Source organism: Nannospalax galili, unplaced genomic scaffold (genome assembly GCF_000622305.1).
Source record: "Nannospalax galili isolate Female #2095 unplaced genomic scaffold, S.galili_v1.0 scaffold976, whole genome shotgun sequence".
Taxonomy (NCBI): domain Eukaryota; kingdom Metazoa; phylum Chordata; class Mammalia; order Rodentia; family Spalacidae; genus Nannospalax; species Nannospalax galili.
This window is the reverse complement of record NW_008339381.1, coordinates 1,576,567-1,594,131: the sequence shown is the minus strand read 5'-3', so window position 1 is coordinate 1,594,131 and position 17,565 is coordinate 1,576,567. Positions and strand designations below refer to the sequence as shown.

The 17,565-nt window shown below is 41.1% G+C and overlaps 1 protein-coding gene across 3 annotated transcripts in view; it reads left to right on the top strand.

Annotated features, from left to right (window-relative positions):
• Rsu1 (Ras suppressor protein 1) overlaps positions 1 to 17,565 on the top strand; it is a 229,299-nt gene that overhangs the window by 40,126 nt on the left and 171,608 nt on the right. For all 3 annotated transcript variants that reach the window (XM_029563956.1, XM_029563957.1, XM_008833892.3), the window contains 4 exons: positions 9,366 to 9,486; positions 14,281 to 14,399; positions 16,192 to 16,274; positions 16,537 to 16,651. In XM_029563956.1, coding sequence (XP_029419816.1) covers positions 9,366 to 9,486; positions 14,281 to 14,399; positions 16,192 to 16,274; positions 16,537 to 16,651 — 438 coding nt within the window. The remainder of the gene's footprint in view (positions 1 to 9,365; positions 9,487 to 14,280; positions 14,400 to 16,191; positions 16,275 to 16,536; positions 16,652 to 17,565) is intronic.

Below are 17,565 nucleotides of genomic sequence, written 5' to 3'. Positions count from 1 at the left end.
ATGTCAATAGGCTTGGAATGAATTTTTCTGTATGAAACTGTGTGTTTTGACAATGAAGAGGAGATCTTTTTTAAACATTGGAACCTAATTTAATTTTATCTCTTAGAGAGTTTATAATGAGTATAAGATTTTATAAGTGTAATAATTCATCTGTAAACCTAGAAATGTACAGCCAATTTTGAAAGAGATGTACCCTAGCTCAGAAAAATGTTATTGAATAGGTTAATGCTGTTGTAATGAAATGCTTCTTTTAATTAAAAAAAAAAAAAAGAAATTTCTGTAAGACCTTTAAAATGTGAAACTTGTTCTTTTTGGTTTTGGTTTGTTTCTGGGTTTTGGTTTGCTTGTTTGTTTGGTCCTTTTGAGACAGGGTCTTCCTTTAGCCCCAGGTAGCCTAGAACTTGCTATGTAGATCAGGCTGAGCTCGATCTCACAGAGATTTGCCTGCCTCTGCTTCTAGAGTGCTGAGATTAAAGGCATACACCACCACACCATGCCTTCATTCTTTTAATCAGTTTATTTATCTATTAATTTTTTTGTTGGTGCTGGCCTTGGACATGCTGTGAACGTGCTCTACCACTGAGCTGCACTCCCAGCTGAAACATTGTCTTCATGGAGTTTAAAAAGTGTTCATGTGTGCCACCTTATTGCTTAAATTGACATTTTTAAATGTTATTTTTATTTTATGTGTATGACTGTATTGCCTGCATATGTGTATGTGCACCTGTGTCGTGCAGTGCCCACAGAGGTCAGAAGAGGGCTTCTGATCCCCTGGAGCTGGAGTTAGGGACAGTTGTTAGCTCCCATGTGGGTGCTGGGAATCAAACCTGTGTCCTCCGCAAGAACAGTCAGAGCTCTTAACCGCTGAGCCGTCTCTCCAGCCCCTTAAATTTACATTTTTAAAATAAGAATTTGGTCTTGTAGCCCCCAGTCTTGAGTAGAATATGGTTATACATATATATGTATATACATATATATATATATTTTTAGCTACTAAAATCCTTGTGAATGTTTACCTCATTTCTGTCTTTTTCTCTGTCACTCAGCCTAGTAAGTCAGAGGTGCTCTGATATGATTAATTCTCAGTAAAATTTGGACTTTGTTTAAATCTGAGCTTTTTTCCTCACCTGAGTTTTTCTTTTTTCTTTTTTTTTTTTTTAACCTACCCGATTATTTTCGTCTCTGAAGTTCCCGCCCCCTTTCCAAATCTTGCCGTCCTTCAGGAAGCTTAGATGAGCTCTAGTCTTTGCCACTACGCCCTCTTCTCCCTCTAAACGAACGAGCATTGCATGGCATATAAAGTAGAAGTATATTGGCTTATTAAGGTCAACACCTCACATTTGGAATAACTGTGTTATGAAACAAAACAGGTGACGTAGCATTCACTGAACTAGGCTCTATGTTGAGTAGAGGCATTGGACTTAAGGTGGTGTGGTTGAATGAGTGGAGCCGGAAGGGCTTCCCTGGGCCTGCTGTCTCTGTGTTTCCATTTCCCTGTGGCTTCTATAGGTGATATATGTGTGCAGTTTAACTATCCCAAGCAGTGAAACTCAAATCTCCTTGCACCAAATGTTTCTGTGGCCCTAGGTCTTTACTTATTTCAAGTAGAAAACCAGAGAGAGTTGCTAAGGTTGGAAGGCAGCATTGGTACAGTTAGAGGGAGGAGGTTGGAGCCACTGCATGGGTGTGTGGATTTCTCTCTGGCCCTCTTCCTCTACTGTTCTTTCCTTCCCTAGTCATACAATTACTCTTTGTCTCAGCATCTAAACATGTGGTCTAATAGAAAGAGAAGCAATGCTGCGTGGCCACTTGTTGAAGTAATAGTTGTAAAGAAGACAGAACTATTGGTAAAGCATGCTGTGTGTATATGTGCAGGTTTGACTTAAGCACTGTCTGCCTTTTAGTGTTGATAATTACATATTAAGCATATGTGTTCATTTGCTATATTGTATATTACACATGATAATGTATATGCACATCAAAGAGGCTAAGTAGCTTTTTTTATAACCCCAAGCTTGGCTCCTCTCTTCACGGAGGACCGTCCACGTTCCTTCCCTCCTGTTTCTCTTGGTGTTTCAAAAATTCTTAGGTATCTTTCCTAGCAGGACCTCTGCCCTATTCTTCCCCTTCACTAGATGTCACTTCCTTCCCAGGCCATCCAGTGCAATGTCCTCTCTTTTGGGGATTGGTTCTCCCACCCAGTGCCCCAGTTAAAGCTCTCCGTTGATGTATGACTGTTAGTGGAGAAACGTACTTAGGACCCAGTGAATTAGGAATGTGTGTCTGGGCAGAACTCAAGGTCTGTGAGTCCTCTTGAAGACAGCCCAGACAATTCTTATTTCTCTCTGTTTAATGCAAGATTCAGACACTGACTAATTTTTGTATCCAGAAGGGAAGCAGCCCATGCCTGTGAGCTCTTTAGGAGTCTTGTTTGGTTATGCACACACACTTTTTATAGCTCAGGGACACACATTTTTGTATATTTGGTTTTATATTATAAAATCTGCCTTAGCTCTTGCTTATACCATTTCCCCTAATTTTTGTGTAATTGATCATTCTCAGTGCTGCCATTGGCGAGGGAAACCATTGTTTTTTTCTTTTTTTCAGTGATTAACTCAGGGATATTTTGGGTTCCTAAAATTACTTAAGCTGCAGAATCCTAAGGAGGCCTGTGAAATGTGTGCGCCTTTGGGCACATGCGCTCAGCGAATGCCTGTTGATTAACCAAAGGCAGAGCCACCATTGTTACCTGTGCGTCTTGTAATATTTGGGGAGATGATGGCATTATGGAGGTGTATACTTAGTTTGTGAATTTTTATTTTTGCCTTCAGGGACATGCAGAACCTTTTAAATGAGAACTTGCTTCAGTGTTTCATAAACTTTATGTTTTTAAATAGCCTGTAACTACCGTAATTCACTGCTTTAATGGGTACTTTGGAGGAAATCCCATAAAATCCGTGAAGCCAATTATGATTGGTATATTTTTGAAGTTCAGACTCTTACAGTAATATGTAATTAGCTCATTATCTACCTTGTGTTTTTGGCCACAAAACAAAGGTAATTTATCACTCTTTAAGTTCAAATGACCTTTTTTTGTATATAAAATTCTGAAGAGCATAATTATTTGTGTGTAAGAGTAAAGATCCTTTTACATGGGATCATTAAAATGGCATCGAAGGCTATGATTCCTAATTTGCTGTAGGAACTGCTGTATATAATTAGTCTAGACGTTACCTCTGGTGTGACTGGACGGATGGTTCCTAGCTGTGGTTGGAAAGGATTAACAGGCCTGCGGTTTTACGTTATCCAGTGTCCTACTTGCTAAATGTGGCTCAAATTAATGTTGGCTCTCTTTTCTCTTAAATGGTTGTCTCCCTTACGTCATGTATGTTATGGGAAATCGTGTTCATTTTCATGCATTTTTTTGTTTTTGGTACTATTTCTGGAAACGTTATTGTAAAAACGAGCTAACTTCATATTCTTTACTATTCTTTATTCTTTTCTATCTTAAAAAGGCAGTAAAAGCCTGTAGTATTGTTAAGACCAAATATTTTCATTTGTTATCAACATAGCCAAAATATTGTTATTTATTTTTAAAGTTTTACTTATTATTATTGTATGGGGGGACTTGTGCCACAGTGTACATGTGGAGTTCTGAGAGCAACTTTGTGGAGTTGTTTTTCTCCATCTGTGTTTAAGTGGCTTCCGAGGAAGAGCACACTCAGCTTCTGACTTCTGTGGCACACACTTTCCTCACTAAACCATCTCACTGGCCCTGTAGCATGTTCTTAGTATGTCAAAGTTTAGAAGCAGGGCTGCTTGTTTACTTTGCTTTGACTTTTCCCATTAACATTGTTGGGGACTGCTGAGCTTGTGTCCCTAGGAACGGTCGGGAAGGAACAGTGTTCGCCCTTCCACTCCGGTGGGCCTTTTACCCCAATGCCCTTGCTGTGCACAGGCCCTTGAGCTCTTGAGGTATCACTCTGGGTCTCCCTTTTGTCCTTGTGGGAAGACACTGTCACTGGCTTCCCAGAAAGGAGACAAAGGCTGAATCATGACTGCACATCTTTAAAAGGTGCGTAAGGCCTGGGTTCTCTTGTATTCCAGCCCAATCTAAGTCCAGTAGTCACTGGAGCTCAAAGCAGTTTTTGGTACTTCCTCAAAAGTAATCTGGCAGAGTGTGGCCGTCACTACCCAGAACTTTGGTGGAGGGGGTGGTGGCGGTCAGCTCCGGATTTCATGCCTGCTCTTCTGATGGAAACCCACATGTTCTAAGCTGTTCCTGGCTTCCTGGCAGCGTGGGTGTTAACATGGTGCACGATCTATTAGCTGCCCTTCTGGAGCTGCAGAGGACCCACAGTCAGTGTTAACCATATGGCTCTAACGACCAGTATATGACCCCCTGGGCCTTCCGTGGGCTGCACCCAGGCAGAGCTCCCAGCCGTATGCTTTGCATGGTGCCTGCTGTTCCCAGAGCCTGTCACTCTTCACAGTTTTGTTTCTCAGTCTCAGGGGGGCCAAGATGCTTTTGCACAAAAAAGCCCCATGAATTTGACTGCACCCACCCAAGCCAGTCACATGCCATGTCTCCATACCCAGCATGCTGTTGTTGGGCCCTGGTGTTTAAGAGGTCAGAAGTATAGCGTCCTCTCGATAGGAGCACACTGGGCATGATGCTGCTGCTGAGTGCTTCATTCAATGGATGAGAGGATTCATGGCTTTTCTACCTCTGTGTATTATCCATCCTAGCCAGCACTGCTTTTTCCATGAGAAACTATGTAAGGGAAGCTAGAGTTGGCCAGAAATGGTTGTGATAGTAGCATGCAGGTTGGGTGGATTAGTCTCAAGTATGCCTTTATTTTTTTCTTTCACTTTTTATCAATCCTGAGGCTTAATACAAGCCTAATTTGAGTAAAACTGGTGATTATACAGTCATCACTATGATTGTGTGTGGTAACGGACACGTGCATTGGAGTCATGATCTTCATGGCACCAAGGGATTGAAAAAGAGCATATCAGCATCCCCTGAGAACTAGTTGGAAATGTAGGTTCCAAGGACCACCCCTGCCCCACTGAGTGAGAAACTCTAGGGTACCCTTCTGTGTTTCTGGGAGTCTTCTGGTATTCAAGATTTGTACTCTGGTCTTGAGAGCCACTGCTGTAGAGCATCACTGGTCCAATAGAACATTCTGTGGTAGAAATGGGGAGGATGGGAGCCATTGAGCAAATGGGATTGATTGTCCAGATCTTCAGGTTGGAACAGTGTGACCAATGAAATCAGCAATTATATTAGTTGCTTTTGCATTACTGTGACCAAAGTACCTGATAAAAAGAACTTAGCGATGAAACATTTATTTGGTTTATGTTTCTGTACTCTGAAAACAGACTCTGAGCTTAATGTCTGGTATGACAGGACTGGAAAGGGTGGTGGGGTCCTCTTGTTGGAACACAGTGTGACCTTTGGGAGCCTCGAGGTGCCTGAAAATGATTAGTACCTTTCTCCCAAATTGAGCAACTGAATTCTCAAAATTGAAGGAGCTGTCATTGACAAGACAAAAAAAAGCTAGTAAATTCTTTGTCATAAGCAAAGTTCTACATGACTGAGCATCCTAATTGGGGACACCATTGTTGCATTATTTAAATCTATTATCATTGGTTTTCACAACCCATCTTTTCTTAGACTCATAAAATATTAAAAGCAGGTAGAAGAGATTTAGAATGACTATAAATTCAGATTTCTCCTTTTATACTTGAGGAAATTGAGGCCTAGAGAGGTTGTGAATTAAATAAGGAGAAATATAATAAGGACAAGGTCTGAGTCAGCCCTAGGCTCCTCTGTCGCTTGTATGAGATCAGCTCTGTGTTGTCTATAGACCATGCTGGTGCAGCTGGGCCATTCGTGCTGCCTGCTGGATGGAGAAGAGATGTTTCAGAGTCATAATAAAAGATACATTGATCCATGCTATTCAGTTGCATTTTCTTTTAAAATCTTTAATTCCACTTATTTATTTATTTATTTATTTATTTATTTATTTATTTTTGTGTGCCTGTGTTTCTGTGGGTATGTACACACCATGGTATATATACAGAGGTAAGATGACAACTTACAGGAGTTGGTTTTCTCTTGCCACCATGTGGGTCCCAGGATGGAACGCAGGTTCCCAGCCTCGGCAGCAAGCCCCTTTACTCACTGATCCATCTTGCTGGCTCCTTTAATTATATTTTCAAATGCTTCATTTGCTAATGTGTCCTACAAACACCTTGAAAAGTTCCAGGAGAGAATTTAGGTGAAATTTTGTATTTGCCTTTTCATAATAGTTGGAATTGTTTGTGCCATGTACATACATGATTTATTCACCACAGGCTTTGTGGTGCTGACCCTGTTATTTGTCATGGTTTTGTTGGGATTAGCTGGCTTTCCAACATTGGCCCTGTTTGCATTTAGACTATGATAACCCTTCTTTTGTAACTTACTTTCTTTGACTAGCATAGCATGACCACCTTACTTTATCTGAAAAGCATTCCATTCCAGACATGAGGCGCATGGGGCCTGTACATGATGGGCGTTTTCTGAATATTGGTTGGAGGCATGGTCTCCCGTTCAGACAAGTCTGCATGTTATCCTTTTTTGATTTTTTTTTTTTTACCATGCTGGTGAAAAAATTCTGTATTTTAGGCGTGGATATTAGCTATGCATTTTTCTTCCCTTCCAGCGTGAATGGAGTCTTAACACAGCAAATTCACATGCACACCAAAAGATTGGGAGAGGTTTGGTAAATTGAATGTGGGATTATTATTTCTGTCCACAAAACAAAGTCCTAAATCACATTTAGCATAATTGGTGGTTTTAAATTGGGTTGATTTAGCAAGGAGAGTGAAATAATCTCTCATCCTGTCAAAGAGGCGATACCTTTAGACCAACATTTAATTGCACTGGCAGAGTAAGTTTGGGGAGGCGGCAGTAATTCTGGCCACATTATTCTTGGTTTGTGGCTAAATTGAGATCATCATTTTCTCTGGGTTTCACTAACTTTCCTTATTGCTCTTCAAGCTAATCAGATCATTGTGGTGGGAGGAGACCTGGTGGTCGCTGGAGGGTGGACCAGGGGAAAGTGTTAGGGCTCTGGCAGTGGCATTTCACCACTGGTCTGTGGAGGGAACCGATGACCCGAAGGTCCAATCTGATGATTCTCTGGGTAATTGCTTGTATAAAATGAACATCATTCATTTGCACAGAAGTGTTCACACCCAAAATGTGCTTTTTGCAGCCATGCTGTGCAAGTTAGGTTCTGAGCATTTGTATCTAAGAGTCATTTGAACTTTTTTTTCCCAGCTGCCTAGGCTCCTCGATAAAAATTGGTCCCTTTCCCTCTAGCCACTTCAGGAGTTAATACAAGTCCCGATGAGGGGACCACAACTGCCTGCCCATGGCATAGTCCACACCATGTTTTGTTCTTCACAGTCTCTCCATCCAGTAAAGCATTTCCTTTATGATGCCCCAAACATTCCCTGTTAAAGAAATTAGGTCCTGAATACCTTGGGTATTTCTTAGTGTTGAAAATGATGATTCAAAGCTGAAACGCACAGTGCACCTGTCCTCTCCCTGTGCCGTCCTGGGAGCAGCCAGCTGGTGTTCTTGGAACCAATATTTCTTTCCCTATTTCAGATGCATGCCTGGGACTTTCATTCACCTTTTCAAGGGTCCTAAGCACAGGTGCTCCTGCCTCTGAGCTTAGGTTTGACCCAGAGACAGGCAGGCAGGCAGGCTGGCTAGTGAGGTGACTTTCCCAGGCTTCTGTGTGGAAGGGAAGGAGGAAGCTGGTGGGATGGGAAGCAAACACTGTTGACATCGGGCATGACCCACTTGCTTATGCTGGATTCAAGGCCATGTCAGTGCTTTTAGTGACCTGAATAGTTTTAGATTTAGAGTTCACATGAATCATGGATGAGCTCCATAGCACACGTGTCATTGCAGAAAAATTAAATAGCAAGTAGGATAGGCCAATTACAGTTTGTTGAAAATTGTTACTGTTTTTGCTGCCAATTTAGAGTGAGGCAGTTTTCTCCCATTGTTGTTTGGGGTTGATCACAGGAGCCCGTGGCTAACAAAATCCAGGGATGCTCAAGTCCCTAATATAAAGTGCAGGGCTGCTCAAATCCTTTATATAAAACGGCTTAGTACCGGCGTATCACCCATGATATCCTCCATATACTTTAAATCATTGCTAGATTACTTATAGTATCCAAAGCAATGCAAGTGCTTTGTAAATAGTTGCACTGTATTGTTTAGGAAATAATAACAAGAAAAAGTTGGTGTAAGTTCTCTATAGGTAAGTTTTTTCCCTAAGTATTTTTGATCACAATTGATTGAATCCTGGATTCGACTCGGTAATAAGGAAATCAGAGCTATATGTGAGTTAAATGGTTATGTTGGAGTTCCATTTCATTTTCATTAGAAAGGAAAGGTGCTGTTTGTGTCTCTTACACTCTGAATTCACACTCAACATTTTTGTTCCCTGTGCCCCCCAAAGTAGCAGATACTGCAGGCTGACTATTCTTTTGAGGTAAGAATACATTTGGCTTTGAATTTAGTATTCTCAGGCATAGAATATCGGTAAGGAAGACTGTTCCAGTGTGCCTTTTGGGTCATCTTCACCTGTGATCTGTGTCCATAGCATGCTATTGGATTGGCTCTTTGAATTTCTGCATAAGAAGAATGTATTGATCAGTTGCTAGTCTGACTTTGTGTGTGTGTGTGTGTGTGTGTGTGTGTGTGTGTGTGTGTCTATGTGTGTTGATCAAAGTAAATTACTCAGAGGACAAAATCAGAAACTAGGTACTGTGACTATTTTATGTTCAGGTTGAACTTAAACTGTGATTGAATGGATTGTTAAAGAGGACTACTCTTCAGTTACAGGGTTATTTAAAAGCCTGAATGGACCCTCAGGAAAGGACCTGGGTTAGTTGTCATCTTCTGGAGGTGCCAGGAAACCCAAAGGAAGAAAATGATTGTAGCTGTTAGACTTGTGGCCATGAAAAGTGTGCTCAGTGTTGCTGTTTACTTAGAGGCTGTTGATGGCATAGGAATTCATTTTATTCCTTTATTTCTCCTTCCATCCTTACTGTCCAGCAGAAGCAAGCCATGCTGGGTAATTTTATCTAATGCTTTAAAAAGAAACATTTCCACTTCCACTTGATTGTGAGCTATCACCTAAGAAAATAAATAAACCTGCCAAATATAAATCAGACCGGTGTGTGAATTTGATGATCACCTTGGCATTTATTCTCCCTTTCATTTGAAAGGAAAGTGTGTTGATGCTGTCCTTTGCACCCTGCATTCACACTTGACATCTTTATTCCTACAGCTGTGCCCCCAAACGTAGCCGAACTGAAGAACTTGGAAGTGCTTAACTTCTTCAATAACCAGATTGAAGAGTTGCCCACCCAGATCAGCAGCCTGCAGAAACTCAAACACCTAAACCTTGGGTGAGCATTGGACAAGGGTGAAGGAAATGACTGCTGGGCAGAGGGTTGGAGGAAGTGCAGGGTGTGGGCAAGCGACGCACACTATTTGTATTTTTGGTGCACAAGAGAAGTGGGTTTCTAATTTCTTTTTATGTTTTGGGTTTTAAAAGGTTTACTGTTTTAATATGTCCTTTCAGTGGTCTCTGTTAGTGCTTATCTATTTGAGAACTAATTGAGGAGCTAATTGTTGGCACAATCAGGAGAGCTTTTTTCCCCACAGTATTTTGTTTCTAATAAAATTTTATTTCAGTTATGTTGACCATGAAGGCACTTACTTGCGTAGCATTAGCTGTTCAGATAAACTGTAATATGCCTCGATGTTTCCCCTCTGTGTATTAAGTAGAAACAGTCCATAGACAGCTTCCTGCCTTGAAGCAGCTCTTCCTGCTGCTTCATGAGTTCTTGCCGTTCTTCTGTTCCAGGAGCGTGGAAAGCTCTGCCTTTATGCCAGGGTGAGAGGGGAGTTGATTCCACTGAGGTTGCAGAACCGAGCAGCAGGTAGTGAGGGCTAATACTGACACCTTGTATTCCTCTATTGCTCTGCAGGTTTCAGAGGCCTCGTGCCAGCACTGAGCCCGTCTATACTTGGGAGGTGGAGAGAGCAGGCTGTAGTGATTTCTTTTCACAGAGAGACAGCCAAACTTCCCAAGGGGGTTAAGCAGCTTGCTCCTGATTGTCTCAGTTTGATGGCTGAGTAAAGGGGATCCCCCCCCCACCGCCATTGATCAGACCCCACATATACCCAGCGGAACTTTGGCTTTTGAATTCCATCTTAGATGGAATTATAGGATGAAATTGCCTGTTCATGTTTCATTTTTTCTATGCAAAGTAATAAATTCATTAAACTGTAGCCATTAGATGTGGCAGTTAGGTTAGTGAACTATGTGGCATGAGAAGCTGGTTCTTATCCATTCCATAGGAAGTTCATGAAATGATTGTTAGTCTATTCTTTCAGTGGGGGGAGTTTAGTTGGACATTTTTGTTTTGAAGTTCACTCTGAGCCGGTCATGGTGCTATACATCTTTAATCCCAGTACTCAGGAGGCAGAGGCAGGTGGATATCTGTGAGATCAAGGCCAGCCTGGTCTATATAGGAAGTTCCAGGTCAGCTAGGGCTACAGGGAGAACCTGTCTCAAAAATAAACAAAAAAAGCTGTATTTGAAGCTTACTCTGGCTAAAAGAACTAGCCCAAGAGCTATGTGCATCTGCCCTTAATTGCGAGAGTCGGTAGAGTTGAGAGGAGGGCGTAATGTTACTTTACAGGAGAATGTTCTCCTTTGTTTAATGTTGAACTGGACTTTTTCCTCTCTGCAAAACAGAAAAGGAAAGATCATACATTTAGTTCTTGATTTGGGGTATCAGTAAGTTCTGGAGCTGAGGCGATGACTCAGTGGATAAAAGTGCTTGCTGTGAAAGCTAGAGGACCTGAGTTCAGAACCCCAGTACCCATGTAGAGGCCGAGCATAGTCACACGTGCCTGTAATCTCAGCATTGGAGGAGGAAAGACAGGTGACTCTGGAAGCTTGCTGGCCACTCAGCATAGCCAAAATGGCAAGTTTAAGGTTTAATAAGATGTCTCAAAAAATAAGGGGTAGAGTAGTTGAGGACGACACCCAGTGTCTCCCTCTGACCTGCACACATAGGTACATAAACCCACACAGGCACACATGCACATATATCGCACAACATATACAAACACACACACATGATTAAGTCCTATGGTAAATTAGTATGCAAATAGCTAAAACTAGATGGATATTTGTTTACAGTTAGCTAGTCATACAGTTATTTGTATGTGTATATATAATATATAACAATATTATAAGGATATTATTTGTATATGTGTATATAATATATAACATATTAATATTATAATGATATGTTTGAACCATATATCATTAGGAACACCGACTGGTACATGTTTAGCAGGACACATTAGGGATTATTGTCATTGTGTTTCATTTATTCTTAATTTCTTGACTGTGTAGATGCTTATTCTTGTCAGTATGGCTGATAGGGGATCCGAGGTACATATCACAGTGTGGGCCTTAACTTGAAGTCAGAGCCTACTGTAAATGATCACAGTGCGGTTGCAGTTCTGTTGGGGCTGGTGGAAGAGAGGAGAGAGCACATTCGCCTGTAGGTGAGGTTCTCACTTGCTAGTGAAAGGATGGTATCTCAGGTGAGAGAGTGACACGTTACAAGGCTCAGAACAGTGCAAGTTCTGGGTGTTTTACTGAAAGTTCATTGGTGTGACTGGATTAAAGTGTGAAGTAGGCAATATTCAGGTGAGTCAGATGTCTAGTTGTGAATGCCTGCTTCTAACCTAATGCCTGCTGTTGGGGTCCCAGCAGGTACCAGATGCCATTCTAAGTACTGGGTCATCCAGCCTTCATGGAGTTCACATTACAGTTGGAGAAACCAGTTGCAAACCAATAGATGCAGCGATGTCGGGGACTGAGGGTGCTAGCAAAGGGCCTGATGATTAAATAGTAGAGTGCTGATTATAGATTTTGTCCTAAAGATGGTTGAGGAATTTTTCCAGCAGATGAGATCAGAGTTTTGTATGAAAGCTCAGTGTGGGGAGGGTTGAAAGGAGTTGGACTAGAGGTCAAGAGGCCAATGAGGATGCATTTTGTTTTCGTAGGTCTAGATTAGTGACAGTGGAGGCAGAGGAGGGATTTAACTTGGAAAATACATAGAAGGAAGCATGACCAAGATAGTTATGGAAGGGATGGGATGTTGCCTAGATTTATGGCTGGGCAGCTAAAATGGAATTCGAGATGGAGAGAAGTTTGGGAAGACGAGCTCAGGCTTGGTTCAGTTGAGTTTGAGTTAGACTAGGACAAAATGGTTGACTTGGTGAATATGTTTTCATTACACACTTGTTCCATTTGGAGTTGTTTGTATTGTTGGTTCTCAGTTTATTGAGCATGCAAAACCTGTGTTTAATGACATAGCTCCATAGTTGGGGTTGCTGTTTCAACAAAACTTTAAGTTCATTGGAAAAGGAATTAAGACACGTTTCAGTAAAGAACTTTCTGTTCATAAATGGCATAAAGATTTTTTCACGCACATTAAAGCATGGGATGGCATGCTGTAGAGGCTGCTTAGTGCAAGCGGCAGAACAGAAGCACACACTTGGGAGACCGTTAGCAGAGCCACTAGGGCCCGTGCATTCACAGTCCGAAAGGTACACTCAGCCAGAGTTTCCTTTTAAAGTTATGTGATTTACTGTTTATTACAATGGCTGGAGGGCCTGAAAGAGTTTTTGGCGATCTGCATAAAAGGAAGTTCTGATATGTTCAGTTTTGGAGTATGATTCATCATGTATTCTACATGAATTATGAGCTATGGAGGGAGGTTCCATGTTGACACAGTCATAGTGTCTAGGATAACGTCACTATAGAGCACCACGTGGTGCCCAACTACTCTGAATTAGTTTGTTGCTAGAATTTATCTCCTGAACACTTGGTAGCTGGTGGACCAAATAAAAGAAGCACATGGATGTGCTTCACAAACCGAATTCCTGGGAATTCATGATCGTCAGGGATGTTCTTTTGCCTGGTGTGAAGGCCGCCTCGGACTTGTACTGACAGATGTAAATCTACCTTCCTCTTTTGGGTTCCCTTTTGCTCAGTCATTTCTATTGAGGCCTGGTTGGTAGAGCCATACCGGATTGTGTCTGTTGTTAGAATGATCAGAGTCAGTGCCAGTCTCTCCTCCCTTTCAGTGTCTGGGAGCTTGTATTGTAGTATTTTTAACTGGCTTTTAAGTTTTCTCAAAGAGAGCTACATTAAGAAAAATAAGGGTCTTGAAGGATTAAAAATAATATCAAAAATTTCCATATATATATGTCTGTATCATAAAATCTTAATGGTTCTGTAGTATATAATTCAGTTGCGGTAAGCATTTTCACATTGCTGTTTTCCTGAATTTTCAGCCAGTTTCCTGAATATTCTCATATTGTAAACCTGAGACAGCTCATTGCCCTCCCCCTCCCCCAGGCCCTGGCAATTACCATTCTAATTAGAGATAATTATGTGTATTAGTATATAATTGTAGAATAGAAAATTGATTTTTCCTCCCGTTAAAATGAATAAATAAATAAACAAAGCAAAAAGTTCCCAAATTGCAATGCATCTTCTACGTTTGGAAGGAAATTTTTCTTCAGGCAGGTGTTTTGTATGTTTGTATGAAAAGTGGTATTTGAATTTCCCTAGTGGAAGAAATGGCAACTAAAAATTTTCTTACGATTCACAAGCACAGGCTCTCCGAGTAGAAGTATTGGACTAAGGCAAACACTCCTCTATGTGAGGCATAAAAAGTAGAAGTCACCAGGCCAGTAAAGCACTGGGTGCTGGAAGCGGTGGGTTATACACCATGGTGATGATAATATTTGATCTGTTTGAAAATTGCCAAGAGAGTAGGTTTGTGTGTATTTGCACATCTGTTTTCTTACCACACACATAAGATGCGTGTGAAGTGAGGCACATGTTAGAGAGCTTGATTTGGGTGCTTCTCCCGGTGCATACATCTTCCAAATCATCCGTTGTATGCTGTCAGTTGTTTTCTTGTCACTCACTTACATAGATGGAATTAAATACCAACCAAATAACATATAATTAATGCAGAATCATGGCATTCTTTAGAGTTTTTGGCCCATTAAACCGGGCCCACACTGTTAGGTTTTCAGTATTGTATGTGAATACGTGCTCTGTGTGGTGACTTGTGCCTTCTGTCCTCAAACCACAGCATGAACAGGCTGAACACACTGCCTCGAGGATTCGGCTCTCTCCCAGCTCTGGAGGTCCTGGATCTGACTTACAACAACCTGAATGAGCATTCTCTTCCTGGAAACTTCTTCTACCTTAGTAGGAAACTTTTAGTTCTATAAATCTCCGTAACATGGTACTTTGTGTTCTAAGAGTGAAAATTTATTTGTCAGTGCCCAAACTCTTAAGAGAAATTATTAGATATATATGGTTTTTTCTGCACAGAGTCCTTACTCAGTAGTATTTGTATTTGATATTTAGTTACCTGACACCACTGTGCAGAAGTAGACTTGGCAATGTCATATTAACTTTCCAACAGAGATTTTGTACCTAAATGAGATCAAGTTTCACATTTAGCTAAGAAATTTAATTTTCTTTTTGACGTGTGTGCCAAAGAAAAAAGAGAAGAAAAAGTTTTCCCCTATTGCTAATTCTTTGAAGCATATTGCTCAAAGACACTCCAAACAGTTTATAAAAGGACCCATTAATTAGCTGCTAACAGAATTTTTAAAATTTCTACTCAAGACTTGTTTTGTTTTTTTCCTTTAAAAGAACTCTTATTGCGTCGAAAGGACTGCTTTATCTAGCGAACTAATGTTGAGAACTTTCTCATCATAGATGATTATACTTTTAACTTCTCTTAAGTTCTTTCTGTAGGTACTCTTGATAATTTGGAAAATGATTTTGCAGCAACTCATCAAATATTTAGGAAGAAGTTGCATCCTTTAAATGAGATCGTCTGCTTCTGTAAACAGTGATATCTGTGATATCTAGAAATTCTGTCTTGGTTTTTCTTATTGCTGGTGGTATTTTTAATTTTTATATTTATTTTATTATTTATTTGAAACAGGGGCTCACTATGCAGCTGCACTTGTCCTGGAACTTGTAACCTAGCTCAGCCTCGCCTCAGGCTGCACTGATCCTCCAGTGCTGGGGATACAGGTGTCTGCCACCAGGCCCAGACTAGAAAATCTAACACTTCTGATGTAGCCTCTACAATTTCATTTTTTAACCTCACATTCACTGCCTCTGCCAGACTTTCTCAAGCACATGAAACCAACTATAAAATATTTTCTTGGGCCAAGGAGGAAATTATCTTTGTTCTATACATTGACATAATTTGTCAAAATTCCAAGTGTTAGAATGTAATTAGGTACCTGTTAAACAAATATTTTAAGTACATCTAATGTTACTGGGTTTTTTGCTGATAGATGATCTAGGATTTTTGCTTTGGGTAGCTGGGATCATCTCATCATTTTTGTGTCTGTGAACAAAGTGACTGCTGATGTTCTGCTTACCTTCTTGACCCCCTACCCATCAGTTTAGCCCCCTTGTCATCATGTGTTTCTGTCATTAATGTGATGGAAGCAAGTAGCAGCACTAGTCCGATTATGGAAGAGGTAAGCTTTGATGATGACGATGGTGTCATCCCTGGAAAGCCCTTTGTGTGTTTATTTACTCTGAGCATCATTCTCTTTACTTAAGAAAGGTCTGTTCTCATTGACAGAGCCCTTTGCTCCAGATACTGATGTAGCCAGCATGGTGGTTCTTCTTGTCCTTGAGAAGCAAATGGCATACCAAAGGTGAATCGGAAGTAGTAGAGAACGATAGCTGCCTTTTCTGAAAACGGACTGAGACTGTGTCAGGTGGTGCTCAGAGTTGTTAATTGTGTCAATCCCCTTAGATATAGATGCTTTCCTGGGCATACCAGCCACACAATCAGCCAGTAAATCTAAGTTTGACCTGCTTGTTATTATAGCGAGCCCTAGGTATGTCACAGGCTTTTCACCAAGCCAGGGTTATTAATCAAAGCTGACTCCCTTGTATTGATCAGACCTCAAATGGTCGGGTTCCATGCCACTCTGTTTATATATTGCTGTTTAATTTGCAGCCACCCTGCGTGCACTCTATCTAAGTGACAACGATTTTGAAATCCTGCCGCCAGATATTGGGAAGCTCACGAAGTTGCAGATAGTAAGTAATTTATCTAAATTCTTAGAAAATCAATTCACTTCTGCAGGCCTTGTAGAAGTGGAATCAAGTCAATTGAGCAGGAGTAGGGTTTGCTTTGCAGGAATGAACCACTGATCCTCATACTGTTTCTTGTTTAACCCCAGACACTTGTAAATGAATTGAAAAGATTGAGCCTTAGAGGAAAAGAGGGCATTGGGCGAGTTTCTATGGGGCACTCTTCTTGAAAAATTGTTTTGACAACTTCCTGTTTTTGTATATTCAGCTTAGCCTCCGGGATAATGACCTGATCTCACTGCCTAAGGAAGTTGGCGAGCTGACCCAGCTTAAGGAGCTCCACATTCAGGGGAATCGTCTGACCGTGCTGCCCCCAGAGCTAGGTAAGGTTGCTGGTGAACAGTCTTAATTCTGGGTTTAATGAATAATAAATAATCCCAATGTAGTAGGTGTGAACAATACTCCTCCTCATCTGGGCACGTTTTCCACCCAGGCACTCAATTCTGATCAAATTAGGATGATTTAACATTGGCCAGAGTTTAGGTACTATGGAATTGACTTTCAGTGATTCAATTGTGGTGGACAGGGTGTCAGAGGCTGCTGCTGAGAGATGACCCAGAGCAAGGTGGCATAGTGGGAGCAGTAGCAGTGTAGGTTAATAGTGAGTCTCATTTATAACACCTTGTGTACTAGCTGAGTACGCTTTCTGGTTTCTGATTGGGTTATTAATAACTTTTATCAAAACATTCCTCTTATGTCCGGGTTGTATTCCTCTAAATTTTTTTACCAAAAAGATAAAAGTATTTGTTAGAGCTTCCTGAAAAATGCCTTTTGCCCTGATGGATTTGGTTCTGCCCTCAGATGGTTCACCCATCTGAGTGAGAATTGTTGAATCCTTCTCATTGGAATTCTTTCTTCTCCTTCATGGTGGCTAACTCGCAGGTCTCCTTGTGGCTCCAGGGTGTCTGGCCTCCCTCTCACATAGCCTCTGAACTCCCAGATTCATTACTGAGGTAAAAGTGCCCTTCTGTGGAACTCTCATCAGTGGTAGGCATCTAGAATTCTAGCACTTGGGACATGGAGGCAGGATAGTCATGGGCCAGCCTGGGTTACATAGTGAGTCCCTTTTTCAAACAAAAGTAATACAGCGCCAAATCTCCTGAGCTCACCCCCTTTTGGTCACACACTGTATACTCTCCTTTCTGATGTCCTTTGAACCCCCTGACTTTCTTGAACTGATAATGTTTCTTAATTATTTGGTTTTCTGCACCAAAATAGCATAAAAAATGTTTTTAAG